At 36.0% G+C, this 27,509-nt stretch overlaps 2 protein-coding genes across 2 annotated transcripts; both read right to left on the bottom strand.

Annotated features, from left to right (window-relative positions):
• Positions 1–1,875: 1,875 nt before the first annotated feature.
• On the bottom strand, positions 1,876–17,941 carry ermp1 (endoplasmic reticulum metallopeptidase 1). Its single transcript, XM_067376819.1, has 15 exons — positions 17,661–17,941; positions 16,822–17,126; positions 15,413–15,540; positions 15,200–15,305; positions 13,979–14,125; positions 13,645–13,737; positions 11,821–12,033; positions 10,484–10,704; positions 8,375–8,549; positions 7,749–7,939; positions 7,120–7,272; positions 6,278–6,480; positions 6,085–6,200; positions 5,591–5,754; positions 1,876–5,512 (listed from the first exon to the last, which is right to left on the bottom strand). The coding sequence occupies exons 1-15, from the start codon at positions 17,921–17,923 to the stop codon at positions 5,336–5,338; spliced, it is 2,655 nt and encodes an 884-aa protein (XP_067232920.1). The 5' UTR covers positions 17,924–17,941; the 3' UTR covers positions 1,876–5,335.
• Positions 17,942–19,431: 1,490 nt separating this feature from the next.
• Positions 19,432–22,805, bottom strand: LOC137013195 (oocyte zinc finger protein XlCOF6-like). The gene is made up of 3 exons (XM_067376840.1): positions 22,686–22,805; positions 22,425–22,559; positions 19,432–21,342 (listed from the first exon to the last, which is right to left on the bottom strand). The coding sequence occupies exons 2-3, from the start codon at positions 22,480–22,482 to the stop codon at positions 20,453–20,455; spliced, it is 948 nt and encodes a 315-aa protein (XP_067232941.1). The 5' UTR covers positions 22,483–22,559; positions 22,686–22,805; the 3' UTR covers positions 19,432–20,452.
• Positions 22,806–27,509: the final 4,704 nt, after the last annotated feature.

Genomic DNA, 27,509 nt, shown 5'->3' with positions numbered 1-27,509 from the left:
TTCAGACTCTGAGCGGCGTCTGATCTGGATCATGTCTTTTCTTCAGCTGCGGTCTGTCGTTATGTTCTTTGTTTTTAAGGCATTTTTGATTCCAACACTAGTCCAGTGCTTCGCTGTGCTCGTGTGCCTTGATGATGATGACGATGAAGCATTGGGAAAAACATGCCTGATGAATGTCAAGCAGATCTTCATGAAGGCATTGACGCAATCAAACATGCATTATTTATTTCTCCACATTACTTTACAGCCAAGATGATAAAATGTATTATCTTTCTGTCATTAATCCTAAATGTGCAGTTTGTCATCACTATATCTCGGCTGACAGCATTATTGCAATCTTTTTTTTTTTTTTTTGCGTTGCAATTTTATGTTTATTTATTTGAGGAGCAGCTGGACAAAGAGACGGACGTTTTCCTTTCGTTTCAGGGAGTCGCGCGTGATTTGTGTGTTTTCTAATATCTGAACGGCATCATCAGTATTAAATGAGTGTTCAGTGTTCGTCTTCATGAATATCATGCCTTCAGAACGGACCAAATCATCTACACTTATGGAATGCCTTTGTATTATGATTATTATTCTAGTTATTCTTATGCATCTTTGACAGTCATCTCTGAGTATTTAGCAGCTTTAATGAGATGCATCTTTATTTTAATGTTTTATTTCCCCCTAAACGGCTCGAATGAGCAGCTTAAACCAGTCTGTGGTGGTTTGAGCCGGTTCATAGAGATGCCAAACCAGCTGACAAGTGCCCAAACCCCTGTAAGACCAGCGGAGCGGCGCAGCGTTAGGCTGGTTTAAGTGGTTTCTTCTCCTCCTGACGCAGGTTTATGTTCTCGTGAGGAACGTATGCAGTGATGATCATGATATTCACAAACCAAAGAGCTTCTGGACAGCCCTCGATGTGTGTGTGTGAGATTCACTGACATGTTCATGGTACAGATTACCCACAATCCCTCTGTCCTGCTGACGTCACTGGACTGATGTTGAGCTGGAGGGTTTTATCTGGACGTTTCTTCATCTGTACAGGTTAAAGGCTCCGGCGACCCTGGAGTTTCTTCTCAATGCAGTGTACAGAGAGTTTGCTGTACAATAACTTTTCTACTCCGTTTTCTATATTTCCTGTACATAAAGAACAATAAATTATTTTTTAAACATCACGTGTGCTGTATGTTTTGATCAGTTTCAAGTATCTTCATATGCACTACCATTCAAAAGTTTGGAGAAAGGAGAAATTGATACTTTTATTCGTCAGGAACACATTAAATTTATCAAAAGTGACAGTAAAGACATTTATAATGTTACAAAATGTTTCAAATAAACGCTGAACTTTGTTCATCAAAAAATCCTGAAAAACAAAATGTTGCAGTTTCCACAAAAATATGAAAACTTTTCAACATTGATGATAATCATAAATGTTTAACCATCAAATCATATCAGAATGATTTCTGAAGGATCATGTGACACTGAAGACTGGAGTAATGATGCTGAAAATTCAGCTTTGATCACAGAAATGAATTAGTTTACTATATAATTCACATTTAAAACGACTGTTTTCTACAGAAGAGGATTAGGGCCAAGCAATAATAAAAAAATAAAACCATCTCGAGAATAAAGTCATTAAATTACGAGAACAAATTGTTAAATTATGAGAAAAATGTTAAATTGAGAAAAAAGTTGAGAAATGTTGAGAATAGTCATTAAATTACGAGAAAAAAGTCGTTAAATGAGAATTCGTAATTTAACGACTTTTTTCTCCTAATTTAATGACTTTATTCTTAACATTTTATCTCGACTTTTTTCTCGAAATTTAACAAGTTTATTCTCGAAATTTAACAACTTTAATCTCGAGATGGTTTTATTTTTTTATTGCTTGGCCCTAATCCTCTTCTGTAGTTTTCAGTTGTAATATTTCATATTTTTTACTGTACTGTTGGTCAAATAAATCCAGCCTCGGTGAGCAGAAGACTTAAACAAACATTACTGAGCCCAAACTTAGTGTTTATATATTAAAAATATCTTCAAATTGTTGACTGAGCAAACAAAGGGACAAAAGAGACAAATGACAGGAGACAGAAATTGATTTTGTTATAGAAAATTGATTTGTCTTGCAAGAACAATTGAGTGCAGCATAAATAAACAATCTGAACCAGACAAAACAAGTGAAAATATTCACAGGAACTCTCAGACATTAAGACAATTAAACAACTCAAGTGATTCGTGGAGGTCAGAAATACAGCATTTGTGTGAGTTTCATATAGTTTGAATCATAAAATATGTTTCAGAATATGACAAAACTGACAATGTTCATCTTTACAGATTTGAATCATTTTATCATTAAGTGAATGTTGACTCTTACACTGATGTGAAGGACTTTCTGTGAATAATTGCTTTTGTTTGCTCAAGTCAGACATGCAAATGTAACGAACACTAGGTTAATTAGTAAAGAAGACCTTGATGTCATGGATTAGTATGAATACATATTTAAAAATTAAGAGTAACATTCATACAAAATAATTCTCATTGAACATTCTCCTGAACGCATGTCAACTTTCATCCCAAACAAAAACATAAAAGCAGGTTAATATAATGAACAGCAGAAATCAAACATTCACTATCAGAGGTGTCAGTTATTTCCATTTCCTTTGAAATCTGGGATAAAGATACTTTTATCAATGCATTTGAATTGAAATTAGTTTGAGATCACATTTATAATCAAAAAGAGTGTTAGACTGATTATACAAAAGCAACCAGATCGCGAGCTCATCAAACCGAAAAAACAAAAAATTAGTCTAAATGCATAAATAACCGTCAGAAATGCAATTACAGCAGCACAAATTATAAAAATAAAAAAAATCTGCTAACACTTTACAAAAACATTTTGTGTTAACTACATTAAATCATTTTAATTTCAGCTGTAAAGGTACACTATGTAACTTTTTTTGCTCAAAACTAACAATTTAAATGAGTTAATACAGCGATCCTTCTTCCATAATGTGTTTTGTTCCTACCCTGATTCCCTACTGTAAGCCTGTTATATTCTAGACCTGTCAGGATGGTTTTGGTGGGAAATTACGTTGCCCCGCCTACTTTGACGCGTGTCTGGTGTGGGAGTGGCAGAGGTTATCAGAATGAGCGAGAAAGGTTGACATGGAGCCGATAAATCTCCAACCTCCGGGGAATCGCCTGTTTTAAACAAATGGCGAACAGAGACTGCGACAGAGCTCGTAATAAAACAAGAATCAACATTGGCTTGGCTTTAGGAGATGGCGAGAACTGAGGGATTTGAAATGTGGACATGATGGCGTTTTTATAACTCAAAGGCATTTTACTGAACAGATAAATTGCTATATATGTACACTCTAATAGAGTCGTTTGTGTTTATTCATGGATAAAGCTACAGTAACGTCTTCAGCTAATCAGCTTGAGATCCTTTTCGTCTAAACTGGTTTTCTCTTTAACCTAGTTATGAATGTAGGATAATCATATTCATCCGCACAGTCACGCAGAGCCGAAGCACAACCAAAACAATGTTCTTCTGCGAAATACATGCAGTTTTGTTTTTAACCGCTACAGGGTTACACAGCGTACCTTTAACATTAGCGAATGCACTAGCTGTGTTAATAAATGCTGTAAAGTATTGTTAGTTCATGTTAGCTAATGCATTAACTAACAGATGAGGTGGTATTGTAAAGTGTTAGCGAACATAATTCACATTCAGTTTAATCTGTCTCACAAAGAGCTTGAAATCATTCATATGTTCCTCATCAGATAAACACGGCTCTCAAACATACAAATCCAGTTCAGTCCTGTTGCACTATATCATTCAAACACCAGGTACCATCCAGTTACTGATACTCAAGTAAAACTGCCATAACTTCATCCAACAGTCAAATAATGAAAGGACAAAGATTCTAAAGTTTATATTTACTGTTGTAGTAATAATAATAATAGTTATGATGGTTAATACAGGTCATTTTAAGACTTCAAATCCAGTTCAATCCAGAAGAAGCTTTACATTTTTCCTGCTGCAACAATGATTCAAATAAAAAACATACAAACATGAACAATCATCCAACGCTTCAGAATCGAATAAATAAAAAAGCACTTGGGTTTCAAGGTTCTGCATGTTTTTGTTTGGATCCAGCAAAATGTGCGTTTGACCAGAATGATCAGAACTCAATCTGAAAATAAAGCTGCACATGACCATCATCATCACGAGGTCACAGACAGGAAATGACATCATCGCTACAAGAATTCACCTGTGTGAGCTCCTGCAAAAGACTTTGACTGGGCGTAAACTCGTGATGACGGTGATTCTGACATGACATGACGTGAATCTCGTTGTGTTTGTTCCATTGGAACCAGTGAATGTCTCGGTCCGGCGGGAGAGACGTGAAACTAAAGACCAGCTGAAACTACTAAACCGTAGTCACATGACCACAGAAATACTGAGACACGGAAGAATCTCAAGAAACCGTTGAGATCATGTGACGGTCACATTTCGCCTCAAAATCAAAACGGTTCAGATGTTTTGCATTATTTTCATGATAATTAAACTCCTTTGTAAATCTCATTACAGTTGTAAAAAAAAAAAATTATATTATTGAAATTCTGAAGTATTTATACATTGTGGTAGTGTGTTGTTTTGTTGTACTCTCTTTATGCTAATTAAAATTAATATTTAAAAAATAAATCAATCAGAAATTTGAATTACAAAAACAAAAAGTAAATAATTTTTTTTAGAAACATTACTTTTAATAATCATGTCTATAAATGCTATATTTTTTTTAATTTAAGTACATTATTTTTTTAGAAATATTTATTAAATCATCGTATTTATTAATAACTAAGAATCAGAAATAATGGAAAATACAAAAACAAACTAATGTTTCTAAAGAGTAATTAATTTAGTTTATTTTTGTAATTCTCATTATTTCTAAAAATGCTATATTTTTATTCATTAAGTACATTTTTAGAAATAATGTTAAATCCTGGTATTTCATTAATAAGAATCAGAAAAAATAAAAAAAACAAAGTAAAAGAAATGAAATAATAAAAAAACAAAAAATAGATAAATGTCAAATGAAAAACGTAAAACGTTTAATTATCATATAAAAAAAAAAAAGTCACAAAGTAAAAACCGTTCTAAACTTAACAGTCCTAAAGTAATCTTAATTTTTCTTTTGAGTTTGTGTAAATATGACCTAGACAAATAAAATAAAACAAAAAACTGTGCGTTGGTCGATGTGAATGAATGAGTTTGTACGGTGTTCACGGGTCCGCAGTGAGCGGTGTGTGTGTGTGTGTGAGATCGGGGCTCTCAAGCAAGCGGCCCTCAGTATCTGTACATGTGGTACGTGCTGATCCATGAGGACGGGAACGCCCAGTCCGGGAATCTCTTCAGTAAGGACTCCAGCTGCTCCGAGCGCCGGTCCGGACCAGAGAAATAATGAGCAGAGATGGCCAGAGAGATCAAGCCCTCGTCAGGAGACGCGTCTGAGGACTTGGGCGGCTGAAGACGAGAAAAACACATGAACTCACACAATAAACGCTTCCGTGCTCCTCAGGTTAAACATGAGCTCAAACCCACCTGGATCTCAAACCAGAAGTTCCAGGCAGGAGCGTCGAGACCGTGAGAGTAAAATATAAAGTACTCTCCGCTGAGGTCGAACTGCGGCGTCCCGTCGCCGAACGACCAGCCGCTCAGAGACGCGCCGGCGTGAGGAAGCAGGTACAGAGACATGTGAGTCGGACCTGAGAGAGAACAACAGGAGACGTGAACGTGGAGATTATTCATGATTATCAACACACAGAGAGAGAATGACTCTAAAACTAGTTAAAAACTTTTGAAAATTTGTGTTTGTTATATATGCAAATGTTTGTCATATAATTATAAACTAGTTTAAAAAGTTTTTTATTTGTAATATTTTCAACTAAAAGCAGTTTTAATAATTTAAAAAAAAAAACTTCTGAAGGATAATTTTGATATAAGAATAAAGTTATCAACAGTAATTATTATAGTTAATGAAAATCCATCGAACTCATGCCCATCAGGTTCATGATAAAATGAGGCTTGAGTCTCACCTTTGACCTCAAAGGTCATTTTAACACTTCCCCATTCGGTCTCCTCTCTGGATAAGAGCTGGAACTCCAGCGGAGCTTCAGGAGAGACTTCAGGAGCCGGAAGATACCAGTTCTTCCTGAAACAAGGAGAGGAAGACGTCACTCAGGCAGCTGAACCCGTACATCATCTGACCCTCCGTCTCCATTCACTCACTTGACCAGGAACTTGACCGGGAGGAACCATGGGAAGCCGCAGTAGGGCATCTGGTCCTGACAGCGCATGCGGATGCTGTCGTTGATCTGCGGGATATGTGGAGTGATGTGCTGCATGCCGGTGTAATCCAGACTGTTGATCCACAAGCCGGAGTCGGAGCTCTGCAGCGATCCGTCCAGCGCGTGGATCCTGCGTGTGGTGTGCTGAAAACACATCTGAATGGGTTAGTTTGTATATTTTCTGTTTCATTTTCATTCCAGTTAGTTTTAGGACTTTTATTGTGTGTTTGTCATTTTGTTTTTTAAAATACGTTTAAATTTTTATGAAAACACTTTAAATTAGGGTTCATTTGTTCACATTAGTTAACCAGAACTAAGAATGAGCAACACTTCTACAGCAGTTATTAATATTAATGTTAATCTCAGCATTTACTAATACATTATTACAATCAAAAGTTGTATTGCTCATTGTTAGCTCATGTTAGTTAATGCATAACTAATGTTAACTAATAACACCTTATTGTAAACCATTTCTATTTTTTTTTTTTCTTCGCTTTAGTTATTTTAGTGCATCATGTTAAACAAAATTTTTTTTTTCCCTGCCTTGGCAACTAGTTCAAATAATAAAAATATATTATATTATATATATATATATATATATATATATATATATATATATATATATATATATATATATATATATATATATATATATATATATATATATAGAAGAACAAGCTCAGTTAATGTTTATTTTATTCCAAGTAACGGCAGTATTTTATGGTTTTAGTCTGAGTTCACTCTAATAACCCTGCTGTAAACACGGGTCAGTGACGGCAGTACCTGGACAAACACTCGTTTGGGTCGTGGGCTGGACGGGTCAGCAGAGTACGGGAAGAACAGACCACAGCAGACCAGAACAAACATCACTGTGAACGCTAACCCCAGACCAGCCAAGATTCGCTTCGTATTGCGGGACAGATAGATGAAATGCATCTGGAGAGAGAGACAGACAGGTGTGAGGAAACATATGGTGGAATAAGATGATTTAATTTTATTTTTATTTTTATTTTGAAATAGAATTTGAACATGAATTAGAATGTTTGAATTTAAAAGTTTTAAGTTAAATGTTTGAGTGTTTTGATTTAGAATGTTTTGTTTTAGAATGTTTGATTTAGAATGTTTGAATTAAAATGTTGTTTTAGAATGTTTTGTATTAGAATGTTTGAATTAGAATGTTTCGAATTAGAATGTATTGTTTTAGAATTTTTGATTTAGAATCTTTTAATTAGAATGCTTGATTTAGAATGTTTTGATTTAGAATGTTTTATTTTTAGAATGTTTTATTTAGAATGTTTGAATTAGAAAGTCTGAATTAGAATGTTTCAATTTAAAGTTTTGAACTTTGAATGTTTCATTTTAAAATGTCTGAATTTCAATTTACTAGGTTACAGTTAGTCTGTATGACTCACAAAATAGGAAGATAGAATGACGGTTGCCAGGGTAACAATTGATGCCAGGATGACATCGGGTGGGATTTCGGTTCCGCTTCGGCCCAGGATGGGTGTAAAGATCTCAAAAACCACCCAGATGAGGAACATGATGTGGACGTACGGCACAGTGAGACCCACCAGGTACAGGACGGAGTACTGCAGAGACGCGCCTGCACACACACACACACACACACACACACACACACACACCAGCCATGTGTCACTAGATCATGAGTGACCTCATTTAAACATCAGAGCCCTGATTCCTGCCCTTTGACCCCACCCTGAGCTAAATTACTGCTGGCCAGAGACCTGACGGCAAAATGAAAGTCCAGTTTTAATACAAATATAAAATAATTATTTTGCTGCAAATGAAAGACTGTCATAAAATGTATTTGATTAGCACTTAAAATAGCAACAAAAAAAAATCATAATATATAATATCTGAAGCAAACATGACAGCTGTACAAAACGGTCTCAAATAAATACACCAAATAAGCTTCATCTCAGAGGAATAATGTAAACACATTGTTTTGCTGGAGTCTGGGTGACAGTAAAGCGCTGCAGAGTGAACGTGAATCGGTGTGTGTGGCGTGACCCCTGACCTCTGGCTCTGAAGTGTTTTCTGAGCAGCAGTTTGCTGGCGAGCGGGAACACCACCATCATCATGGGCACGTACGCTGAACACAAGCTGCGCTGAGTGAGGAAGAGCAGCACACAACACCACAACAGCAGACTGACGTCGAAGAAGAGCTCGGCCAGATCCACACGACTCACGCTCTGTAGAAGATCATTTTAAATGGTTACAAATTCATTTTAAAAGCACAAATATTCCAGTCTCTTAATTAATATGAGCACATAGAAACTGCAAACAAGCACTGTGTTTACTTACTTTGTGAAATTGTGAACTTAAAAGGATGTTTTGTGGGAATATGAATAATTATAAAACAAGTAGAGCTGCTCAGATGTGAAGGAATCCAGTGTTTCTCATATAAAACACTTTGAACGCAAACACTGGACAATGTGTGACGTCACGCTCACACACACTGACTGTGTCTCAGCCAATCAGAGCGCAGCAGGAGTCTGGCGTCAGCGGAGAATCAACTAGAGCAGGTATTTCTGTTCAGCTGAATCAGCCATTCACAACAAGCTGTTTAAACGGCCTAAAAAAGCTTAAGCTTCTTTAAATGAAACGGTGACAAGTTACAGCATCTTAAATGCATGTTTCTCCTCTACATTCACACAGATTTAAACCTAGAAACTAGATGAATGAAAAACATTGTTAATTAGACACAGCTGTGAACTCTGGGTAACCGTGTCTGATGAATTAGTCATTAGACATGTCGTCGGTGACATTCACATAAGCCAGTCGTGTGTGACGTTAACGTCAGCTGATTATATGAACACGGTGGAAATGGGTGACAAGGTCAAACACAAACCCATAAGAAAACCTGTAACTTCATGTGACTCGAGGCACAAGAACTGGGCACTCAGTAACTAGTCCTTACTGGCATTTCAAAGACGCCCTGCAAACATGTAAAACGTCCTCAGTGTGCTCCGGTTTACATCAGTTCACCTGGAAACAAACTCATTTTAACAAGATCTCAGACGCTATAATGACATTTCAGAACTAGTTACTGCTCAGATGAACTGCCTTTAACTAATATTATTCTAATATTTCATGATATTAGTCAGCATATCAGTTATCACTTGTCAGTGACTTATTAAAAATGAATATTATTAATCAATTATTTAAATAAATATATATATAAAATTATTTAAATAAAGCTACTGATCTGGAATTAAAATAAATAAGTAAATAAATAAATAAAGTATTATTTTTATATATATTTAAATAATGTCACTGATTTGACCTTAAAAAAATCATTAAATATATTATTTGAATAAATAATAATAATAATGCTACTGATCTGGCATTAAAATATATAAGTTAATAAATAAAGCATTATTTATATTTATTTAAATAATGTCAATGATTTGGCCTTAAAAAATTCATCAAATATATTATTATTATAATTATTTTTATTTATTTATTTAATGCTACTGATTTGACAAGTAAATAAATAAATATTTTTTATTTAAATTTAATACTACTGATTTGACATTTAAAATTAATTAATATTTTTTATCTACTTAAATAATACTGATTTGACATTTAAAAAACATAAATCAATATTTTTATTTATTTAAATCATACTACTGATCTGACATTTAAATAAACAAATAAATTTATTATTATTATTATTATTAAAATAATACTACCAATTTGACATTTTAAAAAATAAATAAATATTTTTATTTATTTAAATAATACTATTGATTGATATATTAAAAAAATACATAAATAAATAAATATTTATTTAAATAATACTACTGATTTGACATTTAAATAAATGAATTAATATATTATTGTTATTATTTATTTAAATAATATTTTTCTTAATTTTACTGATTAGGACTAAATAAATAAATGTTATTTTAATAATGCTACTGATTCTGCATTTTATATATATATATATATATATTTGTTTAAATTATGGTACTGCTCTGGCATAAAATGTCAATAAAGTGTGTCAACAGATCTGTGACTTTAATTTGGGGTAAAACAGCTGAAATCATAGAACAGTGTTTCTGCTGTCATGATGGCAGATGAACTCATGTGTCAGTAGTGTGTGTTTTGTCCCATGACTCACCCCATAGTACAGGTTCTTGGCCAGTGTGTGGATCAGCAGGATCTTGCCGACAGCGACGGATCCATACAGACAGACAGCGGCGTAGAAGTGAGAGTACCAGAACATGGAGCGACCCGTCAGCGTGACGAGCAGAGCCACGATCAGAACCGTCAGAAGAGTCACGAACCAGCTCAGGACCACCAAACACGCCGCACACGCCAGATCACGCGTGTACCGGCCGCCTGCAAACAGCAGCTGACGCGTCAAAACACACGTGTGTCACAGACCAGCCATCAATGCTTTCTACAGTCTACATTCAAATATAGCAATATGAAGCTGATGAAATCAGTTATTCATATTTTATACTCTTCTTTACTCACAAAGAGATGATGCCTGTTTGAACTTGTAGCATTCGACACAGAACTGAACAGATTCATAATATTACACAGCATATCAGTGTTCAGCAATAACATGATTATTAAAAATTAATTTTATAAATTTTTTTTTTATTTAAAATGCTACTGAATTGACATTAAAATAAATAAATAAATAATATTTTTATTTAAATAATCAAATAAAAATAAATAAATAATAAATAAATGAACAGATAAATGAAAAATAAATTTAAAAAATATATTTTTTATTTTTTTAACTAAAAATAATTTAGTTAAATAAGGCTACTGATTTGCCATTAAAATAAATAAATGTTATTTTTATTTTAATAAACCTTTTGACTTGGTGGTAAAATAAATAAATAATATTTTATTTAAATAATGCTACTTATTTGACATCAAAATAAATAAATACATTTTATTTTATTTATTTCTAAATAATACATTTTTGTTTTTTATTTAAATAATGCTATAATTTGGCATTTAAATTAATTAATTACATTTATTTATTTACTTATATTTTTTAAATAATGCTGGCATTATAAATAAATAAATAATTCACTTTAATTTTTTTTTTTTATTTAAATAATATGATTTAGTTTTTTATATTTAAATAAATGATGTTACATGATGTTAAACCAAACAAAAAAAAAAAACAAATAACATATCAGTAGCAAAGGCTATAAAAACAGACAATACTTTAGCAATATTTTTTCAAATATATCTACAATAAAATATAATGTACTATTTAACAAATATACATGAATATTATAAATATTACAAAATACAGCAAATATATAAGCCTTCTGATATTTGATTAAGAAAAATAAATAAAATTCCCAGCAGAGTTCTTTTTAAAAATTCCCATTAATGAAATTTCTGAATAAAACCATTCAATGCCAACATGAAAATAGACAAACACAACTTGTGACAGACCAGTATCTGGTCACGTGAACCAACACGTACCCACATTGCTGGTCAACATGCATTTCTTGCCCAGGTAGATCGCCGTGGCGACAGCTGCCATGTAGTTGATGATGGTGCCGACGCGAGCGGGATACGCCACCACCGTCACTCCCAGCAGGTCGAAGAACACCATGTTACCATGACGATACTGTGAGGAATCTGCCAGATCATCTGACATCACCAGGTGTTTGAGTAAAGACAGGATGTTGTCGCCTGGTGACAGAGATAAACAGGAAGTCCATCATTCTCAAAGCAATTGATACATATACATTATCTGTTTGTCTATATAAACACAATCTGTCCTTATGATTCTCAAACACACAGTGCTGCTTTTCTACTGCAGGTGTTTCAAACTTTAAACCTTTACAGTCTGTTAAATATTAGTCGACATAGCAGAACGACTGTTGACACACATTAAACTCATGTATTAGAGCAGCAGTAACGTCTGATCCACCACAGAACACACACAGAAAATAATATACTATTACAAAACACACAGCACTGGCTCTACATTCTGATTGGATGAGCAGGGTTTAAAAGAAGTTATGTAAACAAACATGTGACGCACATCAGCTGAATTCTGCAGTATATTAATGTGACACGTTCTGTTTGTTCTGTATTGGTCATATTCTGCCTATGGCTATTTTGATAATTATTTCTATTAATAAATTTAATTACTTACTGAATATCCGCATCTTTCATCATATTGCTGCAGTTTTATAAAAGCAATACAACAGTCAAAGAAAACCATAATGGTACAGAGCAAGAGACCAGATTTAACAAACACACACACACAGCAGTAACATCTAAAAAACACATATAACCGACATCAACAGCTTTTGCATAAGTTTAGAGATTATGGATCAGATTTACTAACAGCTTACACCACTGCAAACCCTCTTTTGGCATTAAAAAAACTACTGTCAGGATTTACTAAAGACATGCTGTGAAACATTTGCACTGAAAAGGCATGAACAGGGATTTGCATCTGACCTTTTTTACATATGGATTTGCATAATTATGGGAGTATTTAAATTAATCATGCATCATACATGTAATCATAATCATTCAAGGTCTAGTCAATTTACTGGTATTTGCACCATTATTTACTGTGCAAAAAAAGCATGTCTTGAACCAGACGCTGATTTACTCTTGGTAGATTGTGTTGGCTATTATGGAAATGATCCGGCTGCATCTATCACACACAAAACTTTCCACTCCCATCTGCATTGTTTTTTTAGAATTGTGCTTTCACTATAATTTGCCCTGTTTAGTGAATGTGGCCCTAGATCTCCAAAATATTTACAGTGTGTTTGTGATGGTAAGAAACGGCAAAGCAACTAAACAGGTGTCGCACTTTACCATCTTACAGGGGACCAAATGCATTTTGTTTAACAAAATCACTATTCACTATTCAAAACTTTCCACTCCTATCAGTACGTTTTTAGAATTGCGCTCACAAGCTAATTTGCCCCGTTTAGTAAATCTGGCCCTTTATCTTTTAGTTCTATTCATAAAGATCCTCTGAAACACAGTGTCCGTATTTTATTACATCTGTCTGACTGCTGATCTGGTCAAAACTCTGTGTGAGACAGCTTATCTGAGCAATAACACACACAGTGTGTGTGTGTGTGTGTGTGTGTGTGTGTGTGTGCATGTAATGAGAGTGATGCAGCTCTTCTCAAGTCTTATTTTCTCTCACTCAGCATCTAGAGCGTCTTGAACAGAACAGGAACTGAGAACTTCACTCTTACTCTCTCTGAAGCAGATGTTTTGTTTCCTAACGTCTTCTATGAGCCTGTAGATCAGGAATCATGCGCTCACCTGCTCTTTGGATGGAGTCAGTGTGGATTCGCTCCGGAGTGTCATATTTAGTGTGATAGATGAAACCGTTCTCAATGAATGCAAGATCAATTCCTGCAGAATGACACAGAAGATTTGCTCTTAAAAAAAGTCTTTAACATGATGTGAATCTGACAGTCTCAGAAAATACTCACCATTACCATTATCTTTTTATATTAACAATATGTCACAGATACATGTTTTTACTGTAAATTTAATTTTAATCTGTAAAGCTTGTTAATACTGTATTATTGTATGGTAAAGTTCTTTTTTTTACCATAAATTTCACAGATGTTTTACAGTGTGTATCCCATACCAGGAATATTCCCGAAGTCCCTGTAGATGCGGAAGTCTGTGTCTGAGGGAATGACTCCACTCTGGAAAACCTCCTGACCGACCACTGAGGCGAACGGGTGGATGGCAGCTCGAACGTATGCCTGGACAAGCCACGGGTTCTCTGGACCTGAGACACACACAAGTTAAGCCAGCTTGGGCATTTCCGGTGAACTGTTGGCTGTCATTCTGTACTCACTGTACATCGACACAAAACCATCAATGGTTGACTTTTTAATGTTGTATTCATGTTTGAATCCAGTTGCCTAATTTGCCAATAAACCAGTTTTATTGCTTGCAATAAAGACGAAGCTAATGGGAATGTTTGAATAAGAAATGCTCTGTCTGTAATTAGACACTCACAAGCAAAATTTTTCCACCACTTCAAATGTTATTTTTAATGTGATGACCAAAATCATTATTTGTTCATCCTTCTGAGATTGTCCCCATTTGTAAACCTGAACGTTTCAAAATCCAACATTTGATAGAAAACCATTTTATTTTCAAATAAAAGACATTAATTGCCACTATAACCATCAGATGGCGGCAGAGGACCATTTATTTGTGCATATATCAGCCATTTCCTGTAACACTGAGTTTCACTTTTGAATAAATATCAAACATTATAAAATCGCTAGGTTTAAAAATAGATTATGTCAAGGCGAAGTATTAAGTACTCACAAAATCTCATGAAAAACAATAACTTTTCTTGTGAATTGATAAGGATAAAAGATGAGGATTTAAATATATACAGCTATGGAAAAAATTAAGAGACCACTTAACATTGATTTCTGAACTTGGAGTGGTCTCTTCATTTTTTCCATAGCTATATATATATATATATATATATATATATATATATATATATATATATATATATATATATATATATATATATATATATTTTTTTTTTTTACTTGCAATTTCTACCAGATAAAATATTTTACAGGTTGAAAAATTTATATTTCTTTATAAAATGCCCATGACGGTTTAAGATTTTATTGATTTCATGACTTTTCCAGGTCTAGAAATCACACTTTTAACACGAGTCTTGCTCATTTATCAAAGTTTTTCAAGACCATGTGAATCCTGGGGTGAATTAAAATCTTTAATCGTCTTAATTGTCTTCTCGAGGCCGTCTGGTGTAGATTTCTTCTGCTGCAGGTGTTCAGCTCTGATTCGCACAGGTGTAATGAGTGTTTACCTGTCTGAAACACCACCTCTTTCCCTCCCACACCTGCCGCCTCCAGGTTCACAAACGCTCGCACCTGCTGAGCCCAGGGATGCTGGGTAATGAAGCCGTGACTCGCCTGAGAGAAAGACAGCAAACAGACCATGAACGATGAAAACAATGTGAGCGATTCAGACAATGACATGCTCACTAAAGTCAAAGGTCAGCCGTGTCGTGACCTCTCACCTGCAGGATGTTCTCCTCAGCCCCGTTGAACAGGAAGATGACGCCATGTTTAAGCGGTGTGGAGAGATTCGCCAGAGAATGTAAAACCTCGAGCATCACCGAGCAGCTGACAGCGTCATCACTGGCTCCTGAAACACACACACACACACGGTATTAATCACACTAGAGTAAAGCATGCACACAAACATAATCAAATAAAATCATTAAAATCAGAGGGATTTGACATCAATTCAAACATGACAGAACTACAGCACTGTTGTGAAACAGAATCGCACGCTGACTCAAACCACAACTGCCTATAAAACACTCATGCATATGCATCTTTTGCACGCAGACGTCAGCAAATCATCTGACCAGTTCACTGAGGCTCTCACACACACACACACACACATCAGTGTTCCTGCTGTTCACTTTCACTTCCTGGTTTTCTAATGATAAGGATTTTACAACACAGATCACAACAGAGTATAACAGGAAATAATGCACTATGTGCATAAAAAATGCAAATAACGTAACACGCCCGTCCATATACACCCAACATCAGATACAAACACAGTGAAAAATAAGAAAGACACGAGATCTGACGCAAAGATCACTGACACCAAACACATCGAAACCTTAAACTGTTCGATCTGATCGCTGTCACTACAAACAACAGCAAACAAAACTGAGACAAAGGGCACCCATGAAGAAATGTGGAACATTCCCTGTTTGACATCATGCCAAAATATTTTTGAGTCAAAACACAGCCTGTTTTTAGATCCCCGAACACAAATGAGATCTTTAACATCATTTATTTGTCCCAGACAGCAGGAGATTAAACAAAGAGCAAATGACTGAAGTCTACAGCATCTCAGATGTTTCTCCTGAGAAAGACTCTAAGAATGTCACATGTGTTTCCTCTAGAGGTCTCAAACTGCTCAGATTTGCTCAAGTCTGCAATAAAAACTTAATGACCTCACTGGATGATGACGAGAGACTTTAAAACTTTATTTTCCTACTTAAGAGAAACATCTGAGAAAAATATAACAATGTGATAAATATAGTTTAAGCCTCAGAAGTTATGAAAGTGAAACTTCTGAGCAACAACATGCCTATTATGCTCCTTTCACAAGATGTAATATAAGTCTCTGGTGTCTCCAGAATGTGTCTGTGAAGTTTCAGATCAAAATACCCCAGATCATTTATTATAGCTTGTCAAATTTGCCTCTATTTGGGTGTGAGCAAAAACACACTGTTTTTGTGTGCGTCCCTTTAAATGCAAATGAGCTGCTGCTCCTGGCCCCCTTTCCAGAAGAGGGTGGAGCTTTAACAGCTCAACAACAACAAAGCTGGAGAATCTCACGCAGCCAAAATTAAGGACTTCTGGTTCTTTTGCAAAACGTTGATTAAGCGTTGTAGAAACGTACCCGGGCTGTTGGCCACCGAATCGAAGTGGCAGTTTGCGAGCATGAAGTGCTGCGCGCTGGTCTTCGGCTCTAGTTTGACGGCGATGTTGGTCACACGGTCGTAGTAGCTGGTGAAGCCACCGAGGAAGTCGATGCTGAAGGAGCCGGTGGGCCGCTGGACGTCCACCGTGATGGAGTGAGGTCCAGTTTTGGTCACAGTCCGGATCTGCTCGATCTGATCCAGCAGGTAGTTCACCGTGGTGATCTCGTTCTCTGGGCTCCCGACGGTCCGCGGTCCGACGCTGGTGATCCGCTCCAAATGCTTCCTGATGCACATCATAACACAACTTGACACATGTGCATGGATGAATCATTCACAATAAGATCAGTGACATTTAAATTGAATTCAGTGCCAACTTTGAACATCATTAGCCAAAGATATTTACAGTAAGATGCACAGAAATAATACTGAAAATATTATAGGTTAATAAAAACCCGACAGTGTTATCAAACTAAATTTACCATGGTTAAGCAAACATACCAGAATTACTAGTTACTGTTGTCAGTAAATTATATTTACCACCACTGTCACTGTAACCAAAGTAACATTAACAGTATGTAAACTTTGCATGGCATTGACTATTCTGTGTCAGTGTATACATATTTGTAATCATTATTAAATCTTTAAGGCCATTTAAAGATTTTTTGGAGTCTATCACACAAAAAACATGCTCTAAAAATAAAATACCATGGTAGTTTTTCACTATGGATCATGGCATTTGTGTTTTTACCATAGTATTCACTGAAGGTGCTCGTAAATACTAGTGAGACTGTACCACAGCAGCCCGTGCGGGTCTCACCTGGCCCGGACAGAGTTGAACTGTCCACTGCTGCTGATGATGAGCTGCTGGACTGAGATCAGAACCAGAACCCACAGCAGACAGACGAACCCGAGCAGCAGAATCACAGCGGAACTCTCGCCCAGCAGCTGCGCGCTCACTTCCGGCTTGTGTTTGCGGCTCCGGAACCCGTTCAGCGCGGCCGCCTCATCATCGCGACTGTCCGGCTGCTTCTGTTGGTTCTGCTGGGCTCTGATTCTGCGGACTGCAGAGTCTCTCTCCATCTTTGTTGCTGCTGCTGCTGTCAGCACGAACGGAAGCGGCGGGGGGACAAACTTCAGCAGAGACGCATCGCCGTGATGGGAGGGGCTAGAAACTCAAACCCCGCCCATTAGTTTTATCTTTCAGTTAGTGCAAAATGAACTGCTGCATTACTGCCATCATCTGTGTGAATACGCATACTACATCCATTATTATATGAAATCCTCAATATAACTGTCGTTTTGGCATAATGATCTTAAACTTATAGGCTATATTTTCCCAGTATATATATATATATATATATATATATATAGAGAGAGAGAGAGAGAGAGAGAGAGAGAGAGAGAGAGAGAGAGAGAGAGAGAGTCTATTAAACATAACCACACATTATGTCTCTTTATTAGTTTTAATTTTTTTTTTTTTTTTGACTCAACTCAAACATCCAAGAAAAAAATAAGATTTTGTATCTCAATTACATATAGTCTATATAAATCCATCTATGAAACCAGAAATCTAGCCATCTAATCTAAGAGATAATTTAGCCATTTTCCATATTCTGTCCTAGGGGGAGTCTGGGAACAGTTTTTAGTCCAGTGTGTGAATATTTCTCGTTTTTTTTTTTTTAAGCATAACAGTACTAAAAACCCATTAATATTAAAAAAAAAAAAAAAAAAAAAAAAACTGTTCATTTACCACATATTGACTGCTGTAGGGACACCCATAACCATCATGACCTGACTTGACTTTGGAGTAGAAACAGGGGGAGTGACTTTATTGCATCAGACATGTGCCACTTTGCTAACAGCTGATTGGCCAAGTTTCAGTTTGTGATCTCTTACCTGGAACATAACCTGCCCCAGAGCAGGTTAATGAGCTTGGTGTGTTTAATCTGTTGTTTTGTGAGACTGCTGGGTGGGGTATGTATAGCCTGTATAGTATTTTTTAAACTGCATCTATTATTGAATAGCTAACGCTTACTAAGAACCTTTATATTCTGTAACACATATAAGTCATATAAAAATCAGAGTGCAAACAGAGAAGTTTCAATGCATAGAGATGAATTCAGGTAAATTGTGACATTTTGCCACTGAGATGACTGGGAATGGATGTCCCAATTATGCTGAATTAACCAAATCTTTCAGAGTATTGCATATCATTCTGGTAATGCTGACAAAAATTGTAATGGGAAAAATGCATGGCATAAGTCATGGGGTTTGATTCCCTAGGAATGCACTTTTTTTTTCTTTATTTTGAAACAAGAGATGAATATGTAATATTAACCCTACAATACAGATACATTTCAATATAAAGATTTCAAAATTCACTGTCTGCAACTTAATGCAGAGAGAAAGAAACTTAAAAAACAAACTTATGCTTATTTTGTGTCTAAATATGGAGCTGGAATGCACGTTTCTGTCAGGACGAATCTCAGATAGGAGTGTGATGCTGTAGACTCGCTGAGGTGAAGAGGCTTCTGATTGGTCAGCGTCACACAACGTTCCGCCCACATCTCAAAACAGAGCCTATCCGTCCCAGAGTCAGGACTCGCGGTTTTGTTATTTCTCGTCACGTGTTGATTTGTGTGCACAATCATATCTTTTTGTGCTTGAGGAGCTGGGTAACACAAAAACAACCCAAACACTGGAAAAATAACCCCAAAAAAGGCTCAACCCAGGACTTGGGTAGAAAAAAATAACCAAAGATTTTTTAGAGTGTGTATTATAGAGCAAAGAGCCAAAAGCATCTTCTTATATTAACCAAGTTCCTCAAGAACACTGTGTTTCTGTTAATTGAGGAACCAGATCAGCAGTTTTCCCATCACGTGCTGTCTAGTGTAACCCCTTGGGTCCTACTCGCCCCACTTTATGCAGGCCTCGAACCCGCGTCTCCGGGGTGGGAGGCGGGCACACTAACAATGAGACTAAACACTGCAGATCTAGCGTCAGTGACTAGTGCTCCTCTTGAGGCAAGAGGAGTGAGGTTTACTTGCACAGCTCCTACATGGTGGCCTCCGTTACACTCACCCGTCTAAACCTCACTCCCATCCGGGTCACAGCACCAATGTAACCCCTCAGGTCTTACTTGCCCCGTTTTGTGCAGGCCTCGAACCCTGGTCTCTGGCATGGGAGGCGGGCACACTAACAAAGAGGCTAAAGACTGCAGCATCAGCAAATATAGCAATATTTGCTGAGAGAAACACCTTAAATGATTAAACAAAGATTAATTATTGTTGCAGACGGGGGCGCTGAATAGAAAAAACAAGTGTCACTCATCATTAACTCAGCACACAACGCAATACAGTTATTGTATTCTTTTGGGAATATATTTCTTTACCCCAAAATGTAAATTCTCTCATCATTTACTCTCACTCTTACTTTCTTCAGATTAACACAAATAGATTATTAGTTCATGTAATGCAAAAGTACAAAAAGTGAATACAATGGTAATGTTTATTAGTTTCTTTTTCTTACACAAGCCTATTGTTTAAATTTTCTACCAGTTTATCATGTCTGCCCGTATATCGCCCACCCCTAGGTCTGAAGTTTGCTCGCTTATACCTTCAGGCAATGCTTTATCTTATGAGTCCGTAGATTAGATACATTTGTGAAACTCTTCCCACATGAAGAGCACTGATGCGGCTTCTCTCCAGTATGAACGCTCTCATGATCTTTCATGTCTCCTGACCAAGTGAAACTCTTTCCACAGTGTGAGCACTTGTACGGTTTCTCTCCTGTATGAATTCGCTGGTGTTTTTTTAAGTTGCTGGATGAACTAAAACTCTTCCCACAGTCAGAGCACATATGAGGTTTCAAACCTGTATGAATTCTCTCATGCTCTTGTGAAGTGTGCAGTTGTGTAAAACTCTTTCCACAAAAAGAACAAAAGTAAGGCTTCACAGAAGCATGAATCTTAAGGTGTGTTCTTAAGTTTGATGCTACAACAAATGTTTTATCACACTGATCACAGCTGAATGATCTCACTCCCGAGTGACGACGCAGATGATTTTCCAGAACACTTTTGTAAGTGAAACTCTCTCCACACTGAGTGCATGTGAACAGTTTTTCTCCAGTGTGAATTCTCATATGCACATTCAAGCTTCCTTTCTGAGTGAAACTCTTTCCACACTGAGCGCATGTGAACGGTCTTTCTCCAGTGTGAACTCTCATGTGTTCATTTAAGCTTCCTTTCTGAGTGAATCTCTTTCCACACTGACTGCAGGAGAATGGTCTTTCTCCAGTGTGAATTCTCCTGTGTATGTAAAGGTTTACTTTATGTCTGTAACTCTTTCCACACTCAGAGCAGGTGAAAGATCCTTTGACTCCAGTTTTTACAGCTTGTTTTTGGGTGAAATTCTTTTCAGCATTTGAAATGACTTCATTTTCATCTTCATTTGTGAAATGATGAGGTTTTTGCTGTTTGTCTTCATTCACTTCCAACAGATCTAAAACCAACATATTATATTTCCATAATTCAGAAAAGAAGGAGGAATGAAAAATGAAAATTAAAGATGCACTGATCGACCGGGCAGGGACCTGAATCAGCTAATTTTTCACATAATCGGCCCGGATCGGTGACCATCCGGTCAGTCTTACATCTTACCAATTATGAGCCAATCCGTTTGGCCAGCGGCACAGGCAAAAATGTCAGCTGTGCATTTTCACTCTTTTCTCTCCAACAGCAAAGTGAAACACGAGTGCCACCTCTCACAATAGTGCTTGTATTGCACATAATTTTACTAATTCCTGCAGGTTTCGAGCTCACAACAAAGGTGTCTGCACCACTGATCTATATAAGTGGAGCACCAAGCCACTTTTCAGTCTCAAACAGCTTGTGAGTCGCAAGTACAAAAATGAGTGGCTTTCTGCGCTTAAATGTGTGTCTTGGTGAGTATTCACTTCTGTTTTGGAATCTAATTAACGCAAGTTGTGTAACAGTATATTGAATCCGTGTATAAACTCTTAAAGTGACAGCAGCCTAATATTCCTGCTGCTGTCTGTCATGTTAATCAAAGAACTGAAGACAAAGAAAATCACTCTCTGCTCCTGACTGAATAACTTTCGTAAATAATTGTAAGTATTAATATGCATTTAATTTTTCAATGAAGACTATCCAGTCTTACCTGAATATACTGCATACCCACCTGAAAAACTTAAAGCTGTGTTTATTTCATATCTTTCTTTATTCTATTGCATTTATTTGTGCTGTTGTTTAAATTTTGCTTGTTTATTATTAGTGTATTTTACTTATTTTCTATAAAAATCTAATTTTGCATTGAAGAAAAGTTTTTTTTGTTTATATATGCTGTCAATTATAGTTCTGAAAAAAATTGTAATCGGCGAAAATCAGAAATCGGCCAAGAAAATTGCAATCGGTGCATCTCTAATGAAAATAAATATGTCTCGATTACAATTTAGCAGAAATGTACTTTAATACTAGTATCTAGTTTTTGATGTATTGATATATGTCAGTCTTCATCTTAATGTTCCTCATCAGTCATTAAAGAGAATGAAGGAAAACACCAACCTATTTGTTCCTCTGTGTCTTCATCCTTTATTCTGCAGGGTTCTTCTTTGATCTCCATCCTTACAATAGTATGTCAGTAGTTTCTCCTGGAGTAATTCCTCCAGCTTGCTGCTGCTGCTGCTTCTTCTACTTCTCCTGTGGGAAGATGGGAATGTTCCCCAACATCTAAACTCTCATGAATGACTGTGGGAGCGGCTTCATTGACTGAAGGTGTGAATTGTGGTCGCTGGTGCTCATTTAGCAGATGATCATCACACTTACAATCACTCTAAATTGTAGTCTGGGAAATGCAAACTTTTTGTTTGAACTGAAGGCATACAATCCCACCCTCCCTGCAAATCGCCATCCACAGGCATGCCTCCTCCAAAACATGTGAATGCGCACAAGCCAGAGACGAGTAAAGATTCTGAAAGAAATTAAGGAGATCTCATTATAATTTAATATTGGTAAACAATATTATATCAAATTGCAATAAAATTGATGTTGATAACGATGATAATGATTGATACAGATTAATCTAACAGCCAATCACATAGAAGAAATAATCGTGACAACAGCCAGTCTGCGTGCAGCTTTTAGCTTGCATGTCAAATGCACAATATTGTAAGCTATTGGCAAAGAAAATTCCGCATGAGGAAAAAATGAGTGGAAGCAGTGATGAAAGTAAAAGCGAAAGTGAAACTAACCTCAAGTTATCATCCAGGGCCAGTTGTTCAAGAAGTTTAATCTGGATCAGAATGATCTGGATTTGGAAATCCTATGTTTTGCTATCCAGGATCAGGTAATCCATCTTACTTTTGTGCTGGTTTTTCAAAGAAAAATTGGATTGGATCACCATGATCCAGATACACACTTTTCCAGATTACCAAATCTGGATTACCAGTGCTCTACGGAGCCCCTGAAGGGACATGAGAATATGGGTTTTGAATTAAATATAATATTTTTGTTGTATATTTACAGCTGTTTGGGGACTGTTTTATGGCACCAAAATCTTTTTTACTTTACAGTAGGTTACCGAAAGGCTGAATATGTAGGTTAATGTCTACTTCTAATTTATTTAACAGTTAAACTAATCAGGAGCAAAATAAAAAAAAAAAATTGTATTTTTTGACCAGTTTTAAAGTCCTCCTGGAATCCACCTTGAAATCCTTCCCCCTGTTGGGATCAGGATAATCCTGTTTTTTTGGATCAAAGTTATCCAAATCCTACTGACAAGTTTTGAACAACACAAACTGAAGTTTTGATCCAGATTAAAACTAGGATTGGATTCCATGATCTAATGTGATTTCAGAATCCCTTTTTCCTTTTGAGCAACCCATTTTCAAGATTTGATCCAATCCAATGGCCGAAATCCGATCAGATTACTTTTGAACAACTGGCTCCCAAAGATGATGAAATTGTCAATAAAAGGTAGCATGAATTCAGTTACTCATTTGAACCATGCCACTAGGACAGCTCAAAGTCCAAACAGCAGCACAAACTTATTAGAGCAGATGTGTTTACTCGCTGATCAGTCTCAGTCACGTGACCACTAAACAGTGCGAGATCCAGAAATGCGCTTGAATACAGCGAAGAAGATTTAAGTTAGTTTAACGGCAGATGAAACAGCACTGACAAACAGGAAAAACACTGTGCAACAATACAGTCAGAAGGCTTTTCAATCTACAAATATGTAGTAACACTTACTGCACCACCATGGCATTGTGGCAGAAATGTTTGACATTTATCGTGATAATTATCGATATCGACTGATATGAAAAATTTTACTGCAATACTTTTAGGACATATTGCAGAAACAATAGTATGGATAACACATGGATATAGCTCAGAGTATAACATAGTCAAACACATAGCTTTGCAAAGTACATTCCATTTAAATGCAGGCAGTCAACACGTGTGCTCTAGAAAGCTTCATCTTTGTCCAGTGTTTTCTTAGATTTATTCAGTTAAACTTGTTGGGAGATTAATGTTAAAAGCAAGTGCTTATTTAAATTCTTCAGTTCCCACAGCAGTTCAGAGAAGCTGAAAGAATATTGATGAGGGTTGATTGCTGTAATCAAACACCAAATAAAAGTGTGCATATAGTATGCAAATTTGAGATATTGGTATTTAATTAAAAACACCAGTTTTTGTGTCACTAAAGACTGAAGCATACATTTTTAGCAGTACAGTTAAAAACATCAGGTTTAATTTATTAATTACAAAACTCAAAATTACACTTGAATAACTAGTATGTCAAGCACTTAAGGTTATATTTGCAACATTCCCTTAAGAAAATTAACCTTACTTTCATTATAGTAAACTGATGCAAAAACTTGTGGCAATGAGATCCAGACAGTCCAGCAATTATTATGTCAGAGATCAAATTTGAATCAGGAATAACAAATGTATTAATTATTGAGAGAAACAAATGAAGTAATTAATAGTTGATAATAAAATCCAGAGTATTGTATCTAATAGATGAAGATGAAGATCAGAATATAGAGAAAGAAGGAACAAAATTAAGACATTGCAGAATGAAATGAGAGGTAGAACAGAAGAAGCAGAAGCAGCCAGAAGTAGAAGACACAGAAGAGATGTGAGAAGCAAAAAGAGCAAAGAAAAAATAAACCATCAAAGACCCAGTCCGTTTTATACCATAAGCCTAGGAAAACTTACATCACACTCAAACTGAAAAGGTCAAACAGATTTATCCATTATGTCATAGTTGGTGTAACGGCTAGGTCAGAGTGACTGGTCAAATGTCAAAGATAGATGAAAACAGATACAAAAGGTGTTGTTTTTACACAAACAGATACAAAAGCTGTTGTTCTGACACCCTTAAGGGAATTTTGCAGATCTTGCATTATCACGTGTCTGAAGAAATGAAAACTGACTCACTTTGATATAAAGGTACAAGATCAAACGAACAACTAATTCTGAAAGCATCATCACTTCAGCAGTACTTGGCAGGCGTCCAATATCTAACCACAAATGTGTCGACATAACCTGTCACATTGGAAAACTTTGAAGAACTATTGAATATAACAAGCATACATACTCTTATAAAGATAAAAAAAAAAAAGAAGAACCATAAAGGGTACAATAAAGAGTTAATACTTGAAAATATGATGAGGATTAATATATGGAGTAGGAGTACATGAATATATGAAATCAAAAGTAATATTGATAAATCATAAGCCATAAATGATTAACATGAAATATTAATAATATGAATGAATATGAATATTGACCATTTTTGATCCACCAGTAAATGTGTACCAAATGACGGAATTATTACCGTATAACCGGTTTTACTGCAAATACCATGGTTAATGCCCATAATTTGTGGTTACCATGGTTTAACTATAGTAACCATGTTTTTGTGTTTGTTTTATTTGTAGTAATCCATGTAAGATCTTCACTTCTAGTCAGACATAATGAAAGTAGCCTCCTAACTTCTGATTCGGATTAAATTTGATAAAAACCCCGGTTGGATTCAGTAAAATGAACCGATTTCTCCAAATAAATATTAAAATAAATGTACTCACAGTATGTAAATGCAGATTTAGAGCAGAATGAAAGGCTGTGTTCCAGTTCTCATGTTTATGTTCACTTCCCTCGATCAGTTCTCTTCGTCTCCTAGACTCGGATGTGTGTCATTGCTTCGGTTGCACGAGCGCCCTCTACTGACGAAAACTATATTAAACCCCTGTGGGAAGGTGGGAGCAGCTTCACTAACTGAAGGTGTGAATTGTGGTCGCTGTTGAAACGATCCTCACACTTACAATCACTCTTAATTATTTAGCTTTAAGTGTTTTGCTCTAATAGCCATAATAAACAAATTAGTTTTTACTGTAAGGTTGGAAGATTATACTGCTAATTTGAACCAATTATCGGATCAAAAAGCAGTTGAAGGACAATATGCACAATCTGATCATCATACTCACATTCACTTTGAATTATCCAGTAACAGTACTACAATAACAAACACAGACAACTTTTAAAAAAGGATATTAAATGCAGCAAGTTTTCAATTGTGTAGCTAGCAAAACGTATCTTTGTGTTACAATATTTCTGGCATGCAGGGTTTCCACGTTGAGAGTTTGCTTGGCTCTGATGATCCTTTGCCTGATCTACAGCTGATATGATATGAAAAATCTCATTTTTTCAAGCAGTCGACACATGTGCTCTAGAAAGCTTCATCTTTTTCCAGTGTCTGCACTATTTTTCTCCAGAAGATATGACCTTTAAAATGTCTTTTTCTTTTTTACGAACTTTAACTCATCAAGCTGATTTTTGTTTTGCTCTCACATGATATATAGTTTATCATAGATTTATTCAGTTAAAGTGGTTGGGAGATGAATATGAGAAGCAAACCTTTATTTCAATTCTTCATATACAGCAGTTCAGAGAGAAGCTGAAAGAATATTTGAACAAACGTGTGAAAAACAGTGACAAAAGAAATAGTCTGCAAATTCAAGAAATTGGTATTTAATTAAAAACTCCAGTTTTTGTGTCACTGAAGATTGTAGCATACATTTTTTTTTTTTGTTTGTTTTTTGCAGTACAGTTAAAACATAATGTAAAATATTACAATTTGTGTTTATGTAGCCCCTCTACCCAGGTCCTACTCGCCCCACTCAAACCTGGGTCTCTGGCACTCTAAAGCCCGGGATACACTGCAAGATTTTAGCAGTCCTATAAGATCATTACAAATCACACTGTGCGACATGGATCTATTAAACTTGGGTACGACATGCATGTAGAGTGTACGATGATGACACCTGTTGACTCGTAGGCTACGATGCTAGTTTCTATAGAAGAATAAAACGTCATCAGCATGCGCTAGTGGTTAACAAAAAGACCATGTTGAATCACACTTTCGCAGTTATAGTTTTTAAGTGCACTGAAAAAAAGGAAGCGGCAAAAGAGCTTGAGGTGAGCAGTTTTAAGTTTTAGCACCATGGCAAGTTGATATCATATCGCCAGCAATCCTTTATTGTTTCCTGATAACAGCAGAAAGAACTTAAAATATATGTCATTTCTGGTCATAGCCTACAGATAACACATCATTCAAAACTAAAGGGTCTACTTTTATTTGTA

Source organism: Chanodichthys erythropterus, chromosome 22 (assembly GCF_024489055.1).
Source record: "Chanodichthys erythropterus isolate Z2021 chromosome 22, ASM2448905v1, whole genome shotgun sequence".
NCBI classification, from domain to species: domain Eukaryota; kingdom Metazoa; phylum Chordata; class Actinopteri; order Cypriniformes; family Xenocyprididae; genus Chanodichthys; species Chanodichthys erythropterus.
This window is presented reverse-complemented; position numbering and strand designations above follow the sequence as displayed.

Excerpts from the sequence above, each read along its gene's own strand:
- ermp1 (XM_067376819.1), bottom strand. The coding sequence starts at position 17,923 with ATGGAGAGAGACTCTGCAGTCCGCAGAATCAGAGCCCAGCAGAACCAA. Across the intron at positions 15,541-16,821 it reads TTCGGTGGCCAACAGCCCGG|GAGCCAGTGATGACGCTGTC; the intron begins GTACGTTTCTAC and ends TGTGTGTTTCAG. Across the intron at positions 14,126-15,199 it reads AGAGGTGGTGTTTCAGACAG|GTCCAGAGAACCCGTGGCTT; the intron begins GTAAACACTCAT and ends TGTGTGTCTCAG.
- LOC137013195 (XM_067376840.1), bottom strand. The coding sequence starts at position 22,482 with ATGGAGATCAAAGAAGAACCCTGCAGAATAAAGGATGAAGACACAGAG. Across the intron at positions 21,343-22,424 it reads AGACACAGAGGAACAAATAG|ATCTGTTGGAAGTGAATGAA; the intron begins GTTGGTGTTTTC and ends TGTTGGTTTTAG.